We start from the raw sequence: 20,701 nt of genomic DNA, 5'->3' as shown, positions 1-20,701 counted from the left end.
AATAATGATCGCTACCTAAAATTTATTGGAAGTTGCTCAAGATCATGACAATATATATTAAGGTTAAAATCATTAACGGTTGCTCCTATTTTTCTTCAGTTTTATTATATAATATAATATACAGACTAAAAAACATAGTAAATGTAATTTAAAAAATGTATAGGAACAAATGACGCAAATATGAAATCATTACTTTTTGTAACAAAATATGTAAGATTATCAGTATACGCAGTATTTAACTATGTTAAAGTAATGTCGTAATATCACGTAGTCATATTTTTTTTATATAATAAATATTTTTATATAATAAATCGTGATAATCTTTAAATATTTTACATTTCACGAAATCACCGAGATTTTTTCTTAATGTAAAAATAATAATTGTTTTTAATCTTTTTTTTTTGTTATACATTGTTTTCACAATCGTGTTCATTTCATAATCTTGTTCTTCATTCAGACATAAATGTAAAATTCCCATTTATTGCATAAAAATAAATTTCTATTTTGCGCTGCTACTTATTTAATAATGTTTTCAAAGTAATGAAAACATTATTAAATATTAAGTTTAATTAAGCAAGACTGAAATAAACCGAATGAAAATAGTATAACAAAATTAATCATTCTATAATGAATGTATTTCTTATTCATAATCTGCTATAAGAACCATCATATACACTCCAACAAAAAGTGCAGATATTTCCTTAACTGATTGCCAAAATTTAGTGGCAGTTAAAAGTTCTGGTATTACAGAAACAGTTGCAATGTAAATAAAACCTCCTGCTGTAAAGGGAAGAATCCACCTTGTTGCAAAATCATCTAGAACACGTAAGACAAAGTTAAATGAGATACAAACTAAAATCTGATGTGTCTATTTAAATGATTGTATTACATGCTTCTTACCCATTCCTTCTGCTAACAAAGAAATGAAAGTTCCTAATAAAGCTCCTATAGCAGTGGTCAACTGCAACATCATAGCCTAAACATACACAAACAAGAAGATAAAACTTAAAACAAAATTTTTGTACACGATGAATTTTATAGTAATAACTATAGAAATCTTTGACCATATTTTATATTTTGTATAAATTAATTGACTGACTTTTCTCAAGTAAACATAGATAATAATGTTATATTTATACTTTACCTTTCTTTTACTATATCCACTTTGTATCAGAATAGCAAAATCACCAATTTCATGTGGAATCTCATGTATCAGTATCGTGAATGTTGTTACGTAACCAATATTATTTCCAGCCATGTAACTAGCTCCTATAGCTAGACCATCTGTAAAATTGTGCAGAAAGTCTGCCACCAAGTTCAAATAACCAGCGATCTTAATTTCACTCTCAGGTGCTTTATATGCTTTGGAAACAGTTTTACCACTGTTTTTCTTCTCTTCTTTCTTCTCTTTTTTCTTCTCTAACAAATTATCTTTTTTATCTTGAGAATCATGATGGACATGCGAGTGACTGTGATCACCTTTAATAATGCGTACTGCCTTTTCTACCATTAGAAACACTATTATCCCTAACAATATGCACAAACCAACAGATATGTCATGTTTGTGAAGTCCTGACTCATCGTGATGACTATGTGAATGAGAATGTGAGTGAGATTCCGAAGATTGATGCGAATGAGGAATCATCGCATGTGGAATCAAATGAAGAAATGCATCACCCAGTAAACCACCAGATGCAAAACTCAGCAAGATCTTGAGTAGGGACTCATATTGTTCAGTATTATCCAGAGGTAGAAAGAATAACAAAAAGAAAGGTGCAGCGGATATGATCAAAGTTGATCCAACAGCCCTTAAGATAATATTGTAATCCCTTTTTAAAGTATTTGTTTGCGTTGAATAAGAGTGTTTATGATCATCATGATGTTGATGTTGATGAACATGATTATCATCATGATGATGATGCTGATGTTGATGTTCATTTAAGTAGATTTCGTTGGCTTTTTGGGAATACTTATAGCTCGGCGACTCGTGAATGTCGTGGGTCTCACAGATCATCGGCAAATTCAAAATGATGAGCGTAAAGAACGTGGCAAGTATTGCCCTCTTGATCCATTTGTGTATGGAGGCCTGCGAGTTATCTTCTGTCATCGTAGTCTCCTTCGTAATAATTTCGTTGACACGATCGAGATGCCACGATCACTTGATTTGATGTGAACATACGTGCCTGTGATGGCACGGCAGAATCGAAAACAGCTTTGAGTTCTTCGTGACCAAAATACGTCATATAAACCACGTATACCTAATTAACCTAACTCACCATACTTCTCAATCCCACGACCCACCACGGCCACCATTCGACTTAACCCAACCTCCTTTGACCTTCGGAATTTTGCGGACTCGCAAAAACCAGAGACCTCTAGTCGAAGATGAATTTTTTATTCCCAAATTACGGCTAAAATACTGGATGGATCGCGTTTTAATTGTGATATTCGTAATTAGGAAAGGCTCCTGAAGGCTCGTACAGAGTTATTTTTTTGTAAAAAAAAGGCATAATAAAAACTTGTTCTGTTATCTCACTCGATGTGTAATATAGTGCAGTGATCTTATTTTAATAAAAATTTTCAAGAATTAATTTGCAAATCTGACTCTGTACGAGCCTTCCCAGCAATATAACAATGAAATCCCAACAGGTTTCATAAGGAAATATTATTCCTTTGAGAAAAAAAATCAGCATAACTGACCTAGATCTGCACTGATCTGCACTCATAAGTGTATACCTTTATGCTGATATTATGGCTAAAATATAACATGAATCGTGTTTTGATTGTGATATTCGTAATCAGAAAAGGCCCTGAAGGCTCGTACAGAGCTATTTTTTTGTAAAAAAGGCATAACAAAAATATTTCTGGTCTCCACGGGTCACTCCTGTCGACCCTTAGGCTGGAGTCACATTGAGCGGTAATTACAGCGGAACGGAATAGTGAAACCAATCAGAACTCTACAATCATTCCGCTGCTTTACTTTCTGCGATTGTGATTGGTCTCGTTGTTCCGTTCCGCTGTAATTACCGCTCAATGTGACTCCAGCCTTATGGCTCCCGCAGACAGAACGCGGAAACATTTGCCGCGCGGCGGAAGTTGGCACGATAACTAATCAATATCTTGCCGGCGAGACGCTGATTGGCTATCGAGGCAACTTTCGCCGCGCGGCAAGCGTGCCGCGTTCTGTCTGCGGGAGCCATTAGGCTGGAGTCACATTGAGCGGAAATCTACAGCGGAACGGAACAGCGAGACCAATCACAATCGCAGAAAGCAATGCAGCGGAATGATTGTAGAATTCTGATTGGTTTCACTATTCCGTTCCGCTGTAATTTCCGCTCAATGTGACTCCAGCCTTAAGCCCATTCTACATTGGTCGTATCGTAAGGAGCCTACAGACCAGAGCGGCGCAGCGGTGAAGCGGCGAGCGATAGCCAATGGTTTTACGTAAAAGCATGGCTCTCATTGGCTAGATAGCCAATTGGCGAGTGATCGCCGCTGCGCCGCTCTGGTCTGTAGGCTCCTTAAGCGTCGTGAGATATTGAAAGATTGAATTTTGACTAATCAAAATAATAGGAGTTAAAATTTCTTTATCCTCATTAGTTAAATTTCAATCTTCAATCTTCAATCTCAATTTTCAATGCGTAGTCTGATTCCGGCCTTAGGTAAATTCATTGCTTTATGGCTCCCGCAGACAGAACGCGGAAACATTTGCCGCGCGGCGGAAGTTGGCACGATAACCAATCAATATCTTGCCGGCGAGATTCGTCAATTTTTAGTTTCTTACTTCCGATTTATGACTTATGGCTTATTGTAGAAGGCCCATTAAATTGATACATCGGATTGGCTATTGCAACAAATTTGTGTCCTGCTACGCCTACGATTCGACCAATGTGGAATGGGCTTTATTGTAGAAGGCCCTGAGATTGATTGGATCTATAAGTACCAATCTATACCAATCAATACCAATTATGGTTGATCGCTCGGCAAACGTATATCTTGCCGCTTTCCCATCTTGGGGTGCGTTCCAAAACTTGAATCTGTCAAACTCCTAGTATCATTTATCCTTGTTCATCATTCAATGAACAACATAGACCTAGTTTCCACCGAAACCCTCAATTCGGTTCCACTACGGTATAGATTAACCTTAGTGTACTGTTTCCATTGGAAGTAGAATTGAAGTGAATTAATGTTAAAGTTTCATTGTATGACCAAATATCACGCTTATTATCCATTTTTGAACGGCTTATACTTTTAACCTTTTAACGAATAATGGAAAGGTTGGCGATATTTACTTTTAATCTATTTCAGCCGGTATTTAGTCGTTTCCACCGACTAAAATTTAATGTCAATTCGCTGCCACTCTGGTAGAAGTTGTGGATCGAAGTGGAAGTGAAATGAGCAGATTCAAACATATTTCCATCGAGTTAAATTTGGTTCTATGCCGCATTAGGTACGAATTAATGTTTCGGTGGAAACTAGACCAGTGACACAGTATCCAACGTGACATCGACGCCATGATGAAAATTTTGACATACTTTTATCCATAAATTTTGGAGATTGAAACTTGTACTTACCATGAAGGAAGATATAAGGAGACTCCACTCAGTCTCGCCAGTCTACAAAACATGGACCCATTTTAGGTTTCGAGTTCAGTTTCCGATTCTCAACACTCGCAGCGCTCGTGAATTTAGTAGTGCTGTGCATAATAAGTGCGAGTAAGAGAAATGATCATTTCTCTTACTCGCACTCATCAGAATTGGAAACTGAACTCGAAACCTAAAATGGGTCCACTTTTATTTTACGGAGTGGAGTCTCCTTATATCTTACTTCCTGGTACTTACCTATACTGTGCCGTGGACTAGAGTCCTATGGCGAATTCGATTGGATGAACTAGTGCGCACTAGTGCGCACTGAGTGCACCTGAGTTCATCTTTCTTCTTTTTCTTTCCAGGAGAAGGGAAAAGGAAAAAAGATGAACTGGCGCAATCACACTGCACTGGTGCAATCCAATCGAATTCGCCACTAGATATCAATATCTAGGACTCTGCCGTGGACAAGATCAATCATATTAAAGAATTTTACAACAGTTAAGTTTGGATTATACTGGCCGTAATCTGTTAACTTATACTGTAATCTGTAAAAATTGACCAATTATAATCGATTATTCCCCTCTCATTCGACTGTGATTGGTCAATTTTTACAGATTACGGCATAAGTTAACAGTTTACGGCCAGTATAAATCAACCTTTACAAAGCTGCTTTTTCCATTGAATACAGCCTTTTTTTTATTGATTTGCCATCTGTTTGAGATTTAGATTTGTTCATAATAATAACAATATTTATATATATTGATTAAATTGATTTTTTATTAATAAACTGTATAGATATTTGATAAAATAACGTTTTAAGTAACGTTTTTGAAAAGCGTTTCTAGTTAGTTTGAAAATGGCAAACAGTGATTTAAAAAATTGTAGACTTACCCCATCTTGTGTCACATCTATGTATATTTGTTATATTTCATGGCTATGTCTCGTAAAGTTAGGTCGCAAAACTTAAATTCGTTCAAATTTTCCTTGCATCAGCATCATTCCACATTTGGATTAAGTAGCTTTTTTCTGTGATTTCCACCGAAATGTCTCACCACAGTTTGAAATTTACCAGCCATGGATACTGCGAAGCTATCTTCTCGACTTCACCGAGGAGTTCTAACAAGGAAAATACTGTCCCTGCGATAAAAACGTAAGGCTTAAATTTACTTGATATCGTTTAACCGTCACTTGCAAAGGAAAGAATGAAAAATTATTATCATTGAGATAAACATTGCGTAAACCATGCATTGTTTCCGAATAAAATAAATATTTTTCCATTTTTATTTGTATTTAGTTAAATATTATTGTATAAGTTAAATATACAAATGTGGTTATATTAAAATAATTTTGGTAAAAGTTAAAAATGATCTGTTTTTTTCAAGTTTAACATTCTTCCTTTTCATTTAATCTTATTATGCTTGTTAAATATAAACAAAATAACTTTTCAAATAAAATAATGACTTGTAGAAAGAAAAATTTGTATCCTCCTTTGTCCAGTGAGTCATCAGGTTTGACAAAGGGACAGAACACAAACAAGGTAGCACAATGTTCTTTGAAGAATGTACCTTCAAAACCTGAAATAGTAGAAACCTTAGGGCCTCCAAGCAAATCGTCCAATGCAGAATCAAGTCTGAAACCGATAAACCTAGCAAAACAGGCACACATTTCTAGTAATATCACATCTATTGAAAGAAATATAAAGACTCCTGTCAAAACAACAAAATTTGTTAGCGGATCATTCAATGATAAAACATCTGCCATACAATTCTATACACCCAAGCAATCGAGAATAACAAATACACCAAGTGCCAATACTAAATTCAATGTTTTATCGAATGCAAGGACACCTGTGAAGCGTTACTTTAGTGATAATGCTCTGTCACAGAGCACACCTGAATGTTTTAATACAGTTCACTTGGAAACTCCATCCCAGAAAATTGATGACATAGTTGTTGGAGAACAGACAATGTATGAAGGTGAAAGTAGCAATCTCATAGTTGGAATACGCATCAGACCCTTAAATGCCAAGTAAATAAATTGTTATATAATAAATTTTTACACCTCTATGTGTATATATTTTTTAATTATTTAAAATTGAAATGAAAATATATATTAAATTATAATCTTTAACAGACTAATATATTTGTACATAATGTTTATTATTGAAAGTTATTTTATCAATAAGATATTAAGATTGAAAATTTTATGTTTCAATTTTCTTTGTTCTTAATTTACTTTTTTCTTTTTCTATTTTTATACTATTATTCTATTAGTAAAGGGCATTTCATTATTTACAAAATGTTTATAATTTTAGAGAATTAAACGATCCAAAAGTTACGACAATTGTGGAAGGAAATGGTCAAAATGTTATTGTGGAATGCGAATCTGCACATCATACTTTTATGTATGACCATTGCTTTGTTTCATACAACGACCTGCTTACACCTGGTCATGCCAGTCAAGAAGTTGTCTTTCGGAATATGGTGTTGCCTTTGGTACAAAATGCTTTTGAAGGATACAATGTCTGCTTGTTCGCTTATGGACAGACTGGATCTGGCAAAAGTTATAGTCTAATGGGCACAGAATCTGTGCAATTAAGTGCAACACCATTTGACGAGAGAGTTGGCATCATACCAAGATTTTGCCAGGAGATATTTTCACGAGCATGTGACAATCCACATATCGAGACTACCATAGAAATTAGCTATTTTGAAATATATAATGAAAAAATACATGATTTATTGGCGAATACAAATAATGGATCGAAGAAGGCTCCCCTTAAAGTAAGAGAGCATCCAGTCTTTGGACCCTATGTCGTAGACTTAAGCCAGCATTGTGTGCAAAATTACAAAGACTTACAGGTATTTTTATTATATAATTTCATGACATGATTATATGATTGTTTATATATAAATATATATACGTATTTATTTCTTTGTTGATGCAATTTTTTAGACTTGGCTTAAAGTGGGAAACTCGCAGAGAGCCACGGCTGCAACTGGTATGAACGAGAAAAGCTCAAGGTCTCACAGCATTTTTAGTATTATATTAACTCAGACGCATTTGGGTAATCAATTGAATTGTGAGCCACTTGATGCTGATCGTCGTAGTAAAATTAATTTGGTTGATTTAGCTGGTAGTGAAAGATTGAGTCAAACTTCTGCAACTGGTGATAGATTAAAGGTCAGTTTTTGATATAACATTTTATCCAGGGAATGGAAGTAACTCGTTACTTGTAACGAAGTTACAGTTACAAGTTACTTTTTTGGTAACTTTACTGGTAACTGCGTTACTTTCTTTTTTTGGTAACTGTAACGGTAACGAGTTACATTTTTTGGGTAACGGTAACGAAATTTACAGTTACTTTTGTCGTTACTTTGCACACGATTGAATACGGTTCGATTGGATACATGCTATTTATAGCGCTTATCAATAAGACTTGAAAGCCCTTAGACATTCGGCCGTTATGATTCAGTAATTATTTTACACTTCTATCTTCTATGTAATACATAGGACATACAAATATTTCAATTTGCTGCATATTTTACAGGTTTTAGAATTACAAAATTGTGTTTAAAAAAAATTAAAAAATAAATTAAATAATAGTAAAATGAGTAGGGCTATGAACCCAAAAGCGAAACAGTTTAAAAGACGATGACAATAAGTGTCGAAACGTCGTTTGTTTTTATCTTGTTTTATCTATGTATTGTTCTAATATATATTTATACATTTAATTACATTGTCATCGTCGTTCTTATCGGAAATAAACTGTTTCATTTTTGGCTCGTAACCCTTCTCATTTTACTTTTATTTAATTTATTATTTGAGCCATTCTACATTGTTTTTTTTTTTTTTAATAAAACTATATATTTGTCAGTATTACATATAAAAAAAAAATGCAAAAGTACATTTTTAAATTGATTTTAAAAAAGTAACGGAAAAGTAACGAAAAGTTATTTTTCAAGTAACGGTAACTGTAACGAGTTACTTTTAAAAAGCGATAACTGTAACTGTAACTAGTTACATTTTTTACTCGGTAACGAGTAACTGTAACTAGTTATTTTTAAAAAGTAACTTTCCATTCCCTGATTTTATCCACAAAATTCATTAAATGTTGATAGTACCATATAATATATATCACTTTGTTTAACAGGAAGGTGTATCTATTAACAAGTCTTTACTTACTTTGGGAAAAGTAATTGCATCACTCACGGAAAACACAAATAATCGTAAACAAGGTTTTGTACCGTATCGTGAATCAGTGTTGACATGGCTATTAAAGGTAAGTACTCTATTATATTATGTATATTTTGAGAGAAAAAATGAGATCTTAAGAACATTTTTTAATAGAGATATAGAGAAATAAATTTAAACTTTAAGCGATAATTCTTACATGATCTATTGTAGTCTGTTATAGAATATTATATTAATACCGTTTTAGGGCATGTTCAGATTCCCACTCGAGTGCTCTCCGGGTGTCATGTCATCCTTGTTTAACATTTGGTAAACAATAAGGATAGAAGGATACCTGCGGCGTGTTCAGATTCCCACCCGAGTGCTCCCTGGGTGTCACGTCATTCTTGTTTAACATTTGGCAAACAATAAGGATAGAAGGATACCTGAGTGGCACTCGGGTGGAAATCTGAACATAGCCCTGGGTGGCACTCGGGTGGGAATCTGAACATAGCCCTGGGTGGCACTCGAGTGGGAATCTGAACATAGCCCTACTTCATGCACTTTGTGATTATATAACATACCAATTCGCTCTGCATGTCTGCTAGTATGAATATATTTAGATATATAGTTTGGTGATACACATTTTTCTACTGAAAGGGAAGGGAAACATAGACGTCTATGTTTATCCTTTAAATTATTATTACTACATCTTACAATAATTTTTTACTTAATTTTTACATGCTTAATTGAACGTTATTTGAATTATGTAAGTATGGAAAATAAAAACACTCATAGTAGCAATATAATTTTGTTATGTTTGATCATACAGTCTAAAATACATATTTTAAAATACAATAGTACATCATAAGTAAAATAACTGCAAGTAAAGTAAAAATGTATCGATTAATTCCAGCATCTATGGTATTTCTTCATCTCTATATAAAAATTAAAATCTTATTTCTCGGAACTAAGTACATTGTACATTATCGTGTTAGTATAATAATAATATTATGTATTTAAAAATTATTTCGTTATACACTTATCATAAAAATGTATTCAGTCTTATATATCATGCAGGTAATTTGTGAAGTTCTATTGGAATTAACTTCATTGAAGTTTCATGATTGATTTTGTTGAATTTTTAAAATAAATATCAAAAAACACACAATTCTGTAATAGATATATTCTCTCTTATTGTCTCGGAAGCAAGATAACTGTGATTCTAAAATTACAATTGATTTAATAATATTTTCTTTTTTTTATCTTTTCGATAATATAAATCTAATTCGTGCAAATATCGATACGATTTACCAAATTTAACAGTCATAATAAAGTCTTAGTGATTGATAATTTTAGGAGCGTATTAACATTCACATTTACGCAGATATTTATTAAATGACTAGTGTATGGACAATGCTGAATATGCTCGTATAATGTATAATCGAAAGAATGTATGAAGTAGTAATGATAAAATTCTGTTTACACAAATACTTCAGTATAAATCTTAATTCAAATCTTATTCATTTTGAAAGGAATTCATTTTACTTACACCTGCTTTTAAAGATATAACATTTAGTTTGTTTCAATTTCTACGTACTTAATTTATGCATTTATAATTAAAAAAAGTTGTGTTGCGCATATACGCTATAAAATACAAAAAAACTTTCAAAAATAAATTCTCTTTTATCGTTTTATAACGTATTTTTTTAAGAAATCTAGTACTTAATGGTCATAAATGTGAAATTAGCTTAAAATTAATTAAAAATAATTTCGTTATGCGTATTTATATTTACATCTGCATGTTATGTTTGTCTTAATGTAAAATTAATATTATTGCGACCATTATAATACTAAGTATATATGTATATATACTAGTATGCATAATACTATGATTTCTGTGCATTGCATGACGATTTCGCGGACTTATTTCGGTCGGCATCTGCGATTTTTCTCTCATTGTACATCACGTCACTCTCCTCTTCTTCTTGGATCCCTTCGTGACAGGAATCGCTTCGTGATTTACTTCTTATGTAAACTGCCAGATTTCTTCTTTTCATTTCTTTGCAAAAGTGACAATTTTCTTTGGATTGTTGCTGTACGGTTCGTTGATTTTCCACTGATTTTCCTAAACAATAATCCAAAATAGTCTAATGAAAACAGAAGGTATTTCGACTTTTTTCTACAATTGAAATAAATGTTTCCGCCATACTTTTTTAAAATAATCAATACGTGTACTTATAATAATATGAATTGAAAATGTTTTCATTCTGTCGATAGAAATTTTATGTCGCATTTTAAAAGTTATATAAAACTTGTTCGTCAAACCGGTTTGTTTATTCTTTGGTATACCGGTTCTGAGCTAACGTTCGGTGCTAACGTGAATGTTTACGACGTGATACTTTTCTCAATAAGTCGACATGTGGTACAGTTTATGAGTGATAAAAATTCAAAGCATTTTTCAGAGAAAATCTATTTAACATTCCAGTAATCAAAGAATTAATTAGAATTACGAAGGAAATGTCAGAACTATCGACATTTTCCTTGCAAAATGCAATCGATTTATACTCAAATACTGGACTCTCATTGAAAAAAATCATATAAATATGCTAATAAATAGAAAATAGAGTGTCTTTTACAGTTAATATATGGTATTTCTTAATATTTTATCTTAAATAAAATATAGCAACTAATGGAATCTTAATTCTATATTTGCTATTAAATTGTTATTAAATAAATTGATAAATTCTTTGTTGTTTATTTGAGATGAAAGTTATTTCATTTATCACAGCATCATATGAAGCCGTCGATATCAGTTGTCTTTCTAACGCAATTAAGTATTTGCAAAATTGCTTCAAAAAGTAAATTGTGCCGTTACTTTCTTCTTTATAGAAAAGATGTTACATATACAACTATATTGTCTCTTTATTGCTAACTTAAACTTTTGACTTGCAACATTGCACAGAACGAAAAATGCAAAATTAGAAACACAACGACTTCGAAGCACAACTATTTGTAATTTTTGTAGAAGCTATATTAATGTTTTTTAATATAATTTATATATATATAATCACGCGGTTTAACGGTTTTTATCTATTAATTTTTTTATTATAACATTGAGAATGACCCGATCGCAGTCGAAACGTATATATTATTTATTATTATATATTAAACTTCTTTGTTACTTTATTTACATGATTGTTATTATTATTTAAATTCAAATTAATTGTGTTACTGACTCTTTGCTCTTATTCTATATATACTTTGTTTCACACGTAGAGCCTTATAACTTTATTATTTTTATTTCATTGTTTTTTTTATTGAATCTTGCTATGCACGTGTACGTTTCCAAACTTTTGAAATAGTTAAATCTAATTACATGTACATTTGCTATCACTAATAAAGGATTAGAAATAAAATTTTTAGAGAAGACATTAATTACTGCGTATAATGTGTTCTTTATCAATAGCTACTTAGCTTGTTGAATGCAATTATAGTTTCTATTTTGCGTCAACGAAACATATATAGGTATATATAGCGCTGATGACCGTCACAGCTTCAGTGTTAATTGAAAAAAAACCGAGAACAAAAAATTCCGACGTACAATCTTAAACGCGTTCACTTGTAGCGCCAGATGATTATACCTTAGCTCATGAGTCACGGAAATCTGTCGTTTCACCTCATAGTTATTGAGACACTCAGCGACGTACTACGCGCAATAATCTTATTCGGAATAATCGCAAACACACTGACGGATCGCAATTATACTTAAACAGATGATTAATCTGACAAAACGATTTAGCTTTTTGAAAGAATTGGAATATACGTTTCTAAATTTGTTTCGTGAAAGAACTTCTATTCCAAATCCTATATTAACATAATTGAAATTAAAGATTTTAATGATTAATGCCGAACGTTCTCCGCGTTGAATGTCGAAAACAATCCGCTGAATGATAAGGAGAGATGCTGACGTTTGAAACGTGATTCGGATCATGTAGTGCGCGACCGCCTAAAGAAACTGGCTAAAAATAGACACGTGTGTATCACAGAAACGTAGCATACACGTGACATATACTTGAAACAATCGAAATAGTATAATGCGGATTGTTTAATCTCTCTATTTCGAGACACATTATTTCTATTTAAACAATATTAAATTAAATTTTTTAGAAAAATTTTGATTTTAATTTTACTGAAAAATTTGCTATTTTTCGAAGTGTCAAATATCATAGTTCTTATGTAATGGACAATAATGCCGACATGTATACAATAGTAATAGTGCGTACATTGTTTTCGCGACGCAATCGTTAATTTTTAATCGATACACTTTTTCTTTAAATTTAAAAATTATAACGCGTTTGATAAAATTTTATCTGATATATTGCATCTCTTAAATGCGATAACGTAAATTTTTTTTATTTATCCGCGTTAAAACCAGGACCGTTAATACCAGACGTAATAAACAGGCATATTGAAGTATTATGATCATAACAGTTGTTAGACGATGTAGAGCGAGAAATGAAGAATATCGAGATAGGCAAATTCGCAAATAAACATTTCGTGCCACTGATTTGTCTAATTATGTAACTCTTATCTCGTTATGACGACGTAAACAAGGTCGATTTGCATGAGAAATGTACGGTAATGCACGTGTCTTTTTCAATACATAAATAGACGATTTTTTTCTCTTAGCCGTTAGCCAATATCATTATTGATAGCATAATGTTATATCTTAAAGCCATTTATTCTAAAAGAGAATTGTGTAAGTAGCTGTCATTTAGAATAAAAGAAATATTACTGACTGAATAAAAATACGCTCCAATGGAAATTAAAAGCGCAGATTTTCATGATAACATTATTATTTTCCCGCAATGATGCAAAATATAATTTAGATTTTAGTGGTTTAATACATGATAATATATGATAAAGAGAATCATATTGCATTATTTATTCGTGTCGCGCTCTTTAGTCATTTTTTTTTAACGGAAATATATTAACAGGATACTGATGCAGATAATATTTTAAAATTGCACGTAGCAGAAGGAAAGTGCACATGATACAATGTGCGATATATGTTCAGCATTTTAATCTACTTGACAGATATGACTAGTATGAAATATCTGGTTGTACGCAATTCTTGCTGACGTTTAAAAAAAAAATGCGACGTAAATTCTCTTTTCTGCAATTTATCAAGAGTGTATACGTATTTATGTAATTTAATATTAAATCTTTTGTTTTTCGGAAAATATTTTTATTATATAAGATCTTACTAAAATCTAGGAAATTTTTTTATTAGATATAAAATTATGCAAGTTAATAATATATTTATAAATTTAAAACTTTGAATACGTTATGAAATTATTTTTTATCTGAAACATTAATTTATCTGTAGTGTAGATAATTTTTATCCATTACTGCGCGCTTATACAGATATACCTTACGGCGTAAAATATGATGACATCTATATTAGGTACACAAAACAGCTTTGTTCGCAAATTGTTTCACGAGCTCGCCGCTACTTCGTACGCGGATATTGACGATACTCGATAACGACAATGTTGTAACTGTATTTTTTCGACGTTTTTGCAATTGCAATAATTTTTTAGTTTACACGTTATATTTCAAAAGAGTATTATATTTTCCTCTTTCCTGACTAGTCTTGTATTTATTTCGTATCTGATTTTTATTATAATTATGATAAATTTTTTTTTCATAGTACGATTGAAAAAAGAAAGTAACTATCGTAAATCTTCATCATATAGAGTGATTGCAATATTTTTGAGAACGTAATAGATATAATAATATGAGAATAGGGCTACGAGCCTGAGATTCATTAAAATCTTTAATTCTATTAATTCTAATATATTTAATGAATCTCAGGCTCGTAGCCCTATTCTCATATTATTAGTTTTAAATTTGTTGAGCCTTATTACAATTAATATGTAATAGATATAATTTTGGAAAATTTATTTTCATAATTGCAATAGCTTTTTATTGCCGATGCATTTATGTGCAACTACTCTCATCCAAATAACAAACAGATTCCCTCCCTCCGCAATATTACGCGGACGAATATAAACTTGTTGCGTAACTACGCGGCTAACAACCGCGAAGAGTAACAAACAATTATGCGGTTATTGCAATTTCCACGCAACATCCGATGAAAGTATTCGCATTTCCTCCCGGAACTTCCGAATGCAGTCATTCTAACTTTTCTGTAGTTTCTCTTTTATCGTTTCTTTAGTTCGCCTCACCTTGACTGCTTTATCTTAGTCGGTTTATTGCCTTGCTTTATTATCCCGTTTTATTATTGTGCTCTCAATATGTGGATGTTATTTTGATATTTATGTATCTTGCGTATTTAAAAAAAAAAGAAAAGGAGAAACTGGATAGAAAATCTATGGATTATCAGGTTTTATTTGGAAAATATTTGAAAATAAAATAAGGTAATAAAATAAGGCTTTCTCTTCCGATTTTTTTTTTCTTGTATCGATCATGTAAGGTAATGTCGAGACTGTCGTTTGGAGCACTTTCCTGCGTAGACGATTTAATAGGAGGAACGCACTCGAAGTCTTTCGATGGACATCGAGTGACCGATAACAAGTCTCGGGTAGTGAAGAAATATCCCCGTATGTGTTATTATCTGAAGATAATAAATTGAAAACAACAAATAACAATATTATAATATTACAGTATGAAAACAACAGATAAATTATCTGAAGATTTTTCAATTTCTAAGGTTTAGGTGGATAAATGAAGAAATTGTACACTTGTAATGAATTAGTTAATTAACGGATGAGTACTTAAATACCTCTGATTCTAGAATTATTAAATTAGAGATAAGATACGTCTTTTGTGCACCGAAAGGCGCGAAGAAATATTATCTTGTTATAACTTGCCAATCGAGTCCTCGTAATTTTTGCTGACCAAAAGTATGATGTTTATCTCGTACGATTTATTTTAGCAATTTTGTATTTAAAGATGCACAGGAAAAGATTGGAAATGAAAAGTTTTGTTGATTAAACAAATTAATTGCTCATAAGATTGTACTTCAGCGCCGTTTATTATAAGCCTTGCTAATTAATTTCACGGCATATCTGCGATATATTCATAGTTATGTATCATTGTATATAGAGAAAGAATCTTATCCAGTACACAAAACTTGTAAACAATAAATTTAAACAGAGTCTGTGACCGGTTTGAATAACACGCAGTCAAACTTTTCATGATAAAAATTTTAAAGGATATACCAATTTTCAAATCTTTTTAATTTTTGTTATGTATTGCGGTATTTATAATTTTAAATTGCAATTCTGTCTTGAATTAAAGAGAACAGTTATTTTCAGATCTTTGAACTTGCAATATTCAGATTTTAAATATAAACATTGAAGGATTTTTAATCTGTTAGTAACTTTCTTGATACTGGTGAAAATTTTTATGTTAGTGGAAAACATTTTCGTTTCATATTTCCACCATATGAGGAAAAAGTTACATGATAGGTATCCTAGGGCGCGTTCAGATTCTCACCCGAATGCTCCAAGATATTTTATCTTTGTTGAACATTCCGTGAACTCTGGTGGAAATCTGAACGTAGCCTGGTTGGCGGAAAACAAATTTATTTGATTATTTACTCGAAGAAACTTGGTCGAAACTAAAAAAAAAATATATAAATGTGATATAGAAGAGCCTTATCGCTCACTGCTAATTTGTTTTAGAACGCGCTTGTAGTTATCAATTAATAAGATCTATTTCTAAGGTCATCTAATCGTAGAACACGTGTTTATTTTCGTAATAATGCGAATTTATTATATTCCACCGTTAAAATATTCCGTTAAGATTTTCCATCAAATATTAAATATAAATCTGTTATCTAAATAATGATAATTTAATGAGATAAAGAGAGTTCTATACTTACTGCTGCACTTGAAATAATCTCTGTTCCATGGCTGCTCGTAGTCATGGTACTGTGGATTCCTCAAGTATCCGTAGGTAAACAACTCTGGTATGTAAACGAGATCCATGGTCTCTCGTAATGATCCACGTTGGCCAACGCTTAATAATGTAAACGCAAAATAAAAGAGTTGTAGGATTGTATCGTCAACAATTTCTCGTTAGCGTGTCTCGTACATGCGTCTTTCTTCCTGTTGATGCTCGCAAACTGCTCCGAGATCGCTTTCGGTTAACAGAGATCGGTTGATAAGACGGTCGACATGCGTCCCGTTACGCCCGGATTGCAGAAACGTAGTTTCTTCTTCCGCGGGAAAGAGGGGAAAAAAAAAGAAACAGACTCTCGTCGCCGATGGCTCTCGCTTTAGACTAACGAAGCGTGGACGCTAACGCGTGTAATGTTTATCTGTTGAGTCTTTCCCCACTCGGCTTCACCCGTCACCGGTTTTCCGTCCGTCCTCCCTTTTACCGCTTCTTCCGTTCAACACATCTTCCCTCCCCCCGTTCTTCGGGACGCTTACATTTACGCTCGCATTTACGCTCTCGGTGCCCCACCTTCAGCTCCGCCAATCACCTTCGTCATTCGTGTGGATTTGTGCGACGCGCAAAAGGTAATGACATACGCAACGAGGAGAACCGCATGCGTGCGTGCGTCTGTGCGTGCGCACACGCTTAAGCGAAAGCGTGCGTACGTGCGTACCAATGCGTACGCTTTTGCGCCGAAGCCTCCTTCTTGTTTTCATCGTTTTTCCTTTTAAAAACTCTTACTTCTTTCACAGTGACATATCGATAAGATAATTTACTCTTCGATTATGAAAAATATATCGTATCACCCTCGTACTACAGTCATCGCGCATCCTGTGTTTTCGCCGTTAAAAATAAAATCATTATCTTTTCTTCCTTTATCATTTTTTGCTATTATGTACGATAATATATCTATATAATATAACATGTTAATGTATTAAAATATATTGTTTAATTCTATTACAATATTAAAAGTATTATTATATTTAATGAAACTCCTTTTGTCCAAAGTACTGCGAAACAGTTCTTTCCGTTATCCTTGATAAATATTTGAAAAGAATTGGTTCTTTGTCTGCTACATTTATGCATGTTTCTAGTTCTAACTGTTTCTAATTAGAGAAAAAGAAGAGTACATTAAATCGAGATTAAAGTTAATTTATATCCTAGTAGAAATGGATATTAAATAACTACAACTCACACCATGAGTTTTCGTTCTTCCTACTACGTTTCTATTTCAATGTTTAATTAAATATAAATAAGTTATAAGAAAAAAAATAACAATTGTGTGATATTAAAGACAAAATAATAATAAACATTTGAAAACTATAAATTATAATAAACATTAATAAATGATTACTAAATAATTTAATAGAACTAACAAAAAATATAAAAGATATAATAACAAATAAAATGCTAATTTGCGAAGTTATTAACACGTTTTTAGACAATGCTTTAACACATGAAAAAAAAACAGCATTCCATTCTGTGTGCTGACTTTGTATTATAAATACAAAGTCAGCCTTTTGCGACTGATTTATATTTTTAAGCATGGACAAGAGTTACGATCACAAATAATTACATTCGTCAAAGCACATTTTCAATGTCTATAAAATATCCAATCGAGGATATTTTTTATCATTTCTACAAACCACTCTTCATCACATGTACGCAGCAGTTTGTTAAGATAGATACGCAGATAAACTTGCACAAAAGATGTTATATATGTATATCTCAATAATAATCATGCTTTATGATTGCATGAGTATTTAGTCACCAATCGAGTCTTACTCGACACATATTTTTGTAATATTTATCCTAGATCATCGAATGTTTCAGTTAGATTAGCGAAATAGTAGGTCGAAAAATGTGTGTGACACTTTTGCCTTTGTTTTTCGATTCCTTTACTTTATATTCCACGTGTCCTTATCTTCTAGCTTTAATGTTTCGTTTAATTTATAAATTTATCTCGCAACTTTTTTAACCTTCCCGAAACATTTATTTACTATATTTTACTGTATTCTCCTCTTCCTTCGCTTTTTCTTCAAAAGCTTTTTCTAATGTTTTTTTTTTCACACTTACGGTTTACTTTTTTCATTTTTACCACATATCTACAGTCAAATGCAATGTACGCAGGAATTCAGGCGCTTTTGAAAGAATATATATATATTAATTATTATTATACATATATATATATTCTTTCAAATATTATTAATGCCTTTTATTTCAATATTTTCGTCTAATCTCTCATTAATAATTAATAACAGTAATAAAAATGAGTAATGTAGAATATTCTGCAAGTTTATTTTAGCTCAAAGCAATGTTTTCCATAATTTTACATAAAAATTTGCGTTTAATGATAAAACTTTCTTAATTGCATGCAAGAAAGGAAATTTAAGGTCATCGTAAAAATTTATTTTAAGATAACAGTTTCGTAATATTTAGTGTTAACAATACGAACAGGAAAAATCATAGAAATAAACAGTTATATGTTTTAGTAATTCCTATTCTGTTATTCATAATTATTATATAAAACAAATCAATTAAAGAAGACTCTCGAAAGTTTCAAATAACAAGAATAGTAAGGCTAATGAGAGCTATTCGCTGTTATTAGTGCGATCATATATAAGATATGTTAAAATGTGAATATTATATACTATGTAAGTAGTTCCCCCCCACTTGCCAACAGAGGTCTATAGTTAATCGTGTCAATTCTCGCAAGTGCCGAATTACATGATTATTTGTTTATATAGAACTTCTTTCTAACATCTCTCCCAGGCGTCTAAGGTAGGCTCCCACTACATTACCTTACTGATGAGTCTAGTAGTGGAAGCCAGGACGAAACGCCAACTCGTGATATTCTTCACAATTCTTATTTTTCTTATATTATATAAAATATATATTCGGGCCATAAAATTTGATATAAATACTTCAAAACTGTTTATTAGTTCTTCTTATAAGACTAATAAAATTTTGAATTGATTTATATTTTCCGTCGAATTATTTAAAATCTTATTTATTTGCAAGCTTGTGAAGAACTGCGAATTGGGCTAATACAAGATAAAAATTCAAAAGATCATATCCATTAATTAGAAATAGAAAGTCCATAAGTTTATCTTAAGAACCACAAAAATAAGCAGTTATTTTTTATTTACTGGTGCTCAAAGAGATAACATACCGTTGATAGATGACAGTGGCCAGATAACGATATCCGATTGAATTCGCAAATGATTTGCGATCGCTTTTGACGTTTGCTATCATGATAGAGACTATATTTTTTATCATATACAGTATAGATAAATTGTGTAAACAAAGAACAAATTAAAATATGTAAAAGCAAACAAACTTTTTTGCAGGAGAGCCTAGGAGGAAATTCACGAACGGCAATGCTGGGAACGGTGTCACCGGCCAACATCCACGTAGAGGAGACCTTGGCGACCCTTCGATATGCGTGTCAGGCTCGAGCTATAGTCAATCGAATTCGCATCAATGAAGATCCGCATGACCGGCTAATTCGGTAGAACGTCTCCCGAGGGGGAGATAATTTTTAATTCAATAAAAACTCCATGTTTTACTGTCGTATTATATATTATACAAATGCTACAAATATTTCGGAGGCAAATTATGCAAAAGGATTGAATCTCATTATCCTATTAAATTTTAACAAAAAGGTAATTTAATGACTTATCTCAATAGCGAATTAAAAGCTGAAGTATTACGTTTACGAGGAGTGCAAGAAGGATATGAGAAGCAATGTGGAGTTGTTCCTCGTCAGTTGCTCCATCGTTTCGACTCAAAAGATAAAAAATGGGGGAAGGATATCATCCGACAGCAAAAGGAAATTGACAAACTGAAAGATCAATTGAAAAAAGCGGAAGAACAGTTGGCTGTTACCGAGATGTAAGTGAAATAATTTGATCTCTTAATTTTAATATATACGTAAGATCAAAAAGTAAATAAGATAATATATA

The 20,701-nt window shown here is 32.1% G+C and overlaps 3 protein-coding genes across 4 annotated transcripts in view; 1 reads left to right on the top strand and 2 right to left on the bottom strand.

The window, feature by feature from the left end:
• Window positions 1–640: 640 nt before the first annotated feature.
• Catsup (zinc transporter catecholamines up) lies at window positions 641–2,303 on the bottom strand. The gene is made up of 3 exons (XM_018544774.1): window positions 1,145–2,303; window positions 901–976; window positions 641–816 (listed from the first exon to the last, which is right to left on the bottom strand). The coding sequence occupies exons 1-3, from the start codon at window positions 2,105–2,107 to the stop codon at window positions 641–643; spliced, it is 1,215 nt and encodes a 404-aa protein (XP_018400276.1). The 5' UTR covers window positions 2,108–2,303.
• A 3,293-nt stretch (window positions 2,304–5,596) lies between these two features.
• Window positions 5,597–20,701, top strand: part of neb (kinesin family member nebbish) — a 19,317-nt gene continuing 4,212 nt past the window's right edge. The window contains exons 1-7 of the mRNA XM_018544741.1: window positions 5,597–5,739; window positions 6,057–6,617; window positions 6,904–7,450; window positions 7,545–7,772; window positions 8,743–8,871; window positions 20,087–20,247; window positions 20,427–20,630. Of these exons, the coding sequence (XP_018400243.1) occupies window positions 5,633–5,739; window positions 6,057–6,617; window positions 6,904–7,450; window positions 7,545–7,772; window positions 8,743–8,871; window positions 20,087–20,247; window positions 20,427–20,630 (1,937 nt within the window). The 5' untranslated portion in view covers window positions 5,597–5,632. The remainder of the gene's footprint in view (window positions 5,740–6,056; window positions 6,618–6,903; window positions 7,451–7,544; window positions 7,773–8,742; window positions 8,872–20,086; window positions 20,248–20,426; window positions 20,631–20,701) is intronic.
• LOC108777783 (uncharacterized) lies at window positions 10,606–17,099 on the bottom strand. Of its 2 annotated transcripts, XM_018544743.1 has the most exons (3): window positions 16,890–17,099; window positions 16,678–16,814; window positions 10,606–10,890 (listed from the first exon to the last, which is right to left on the bottom strand). In XM_018544743.1, exons 2-3 carry the CDS (start codon window positions 16,781–16,783, stop codon window positions 10,652–10,654), a joined length of 345 nt encoding a protein of 114 aa, XP_018400245.1. In that variant the 5' UTR covers window positions 16,784–16,814; window positions 16,890–17,099; the 3' UTR covers window positions 10,606–10,651. The 2 variants fall into 2 exon arrangements, with proteins under 2 accessions (XP_018400245.1, XP_018400244.1); XM_018544742.1 differs by having other exon boundaries at window positions 16,678–17,099.

This window comes from Cyphomyrmex costatus, unplaced genomic scaffold (genome assembly GCF_001594065.2).
Source record: "Cyphomyrmex costatus isolate MS0001 unplaced genomic scaffold, Ccosl1.0 scaffold467, whole genome shotgun sequence".
Taxonomy (NCBI): Eukaryota; Metazoa; Arthropoda; class Insecta; order Hymenoptera; family Formicidae; genus Cyphomyrmex; species Cyphomyrmex costatus.
Note: the sequence above shows the minus strand (reverse complement) of the source record. Positions and strands in the feature narration are given on the sequence as shown.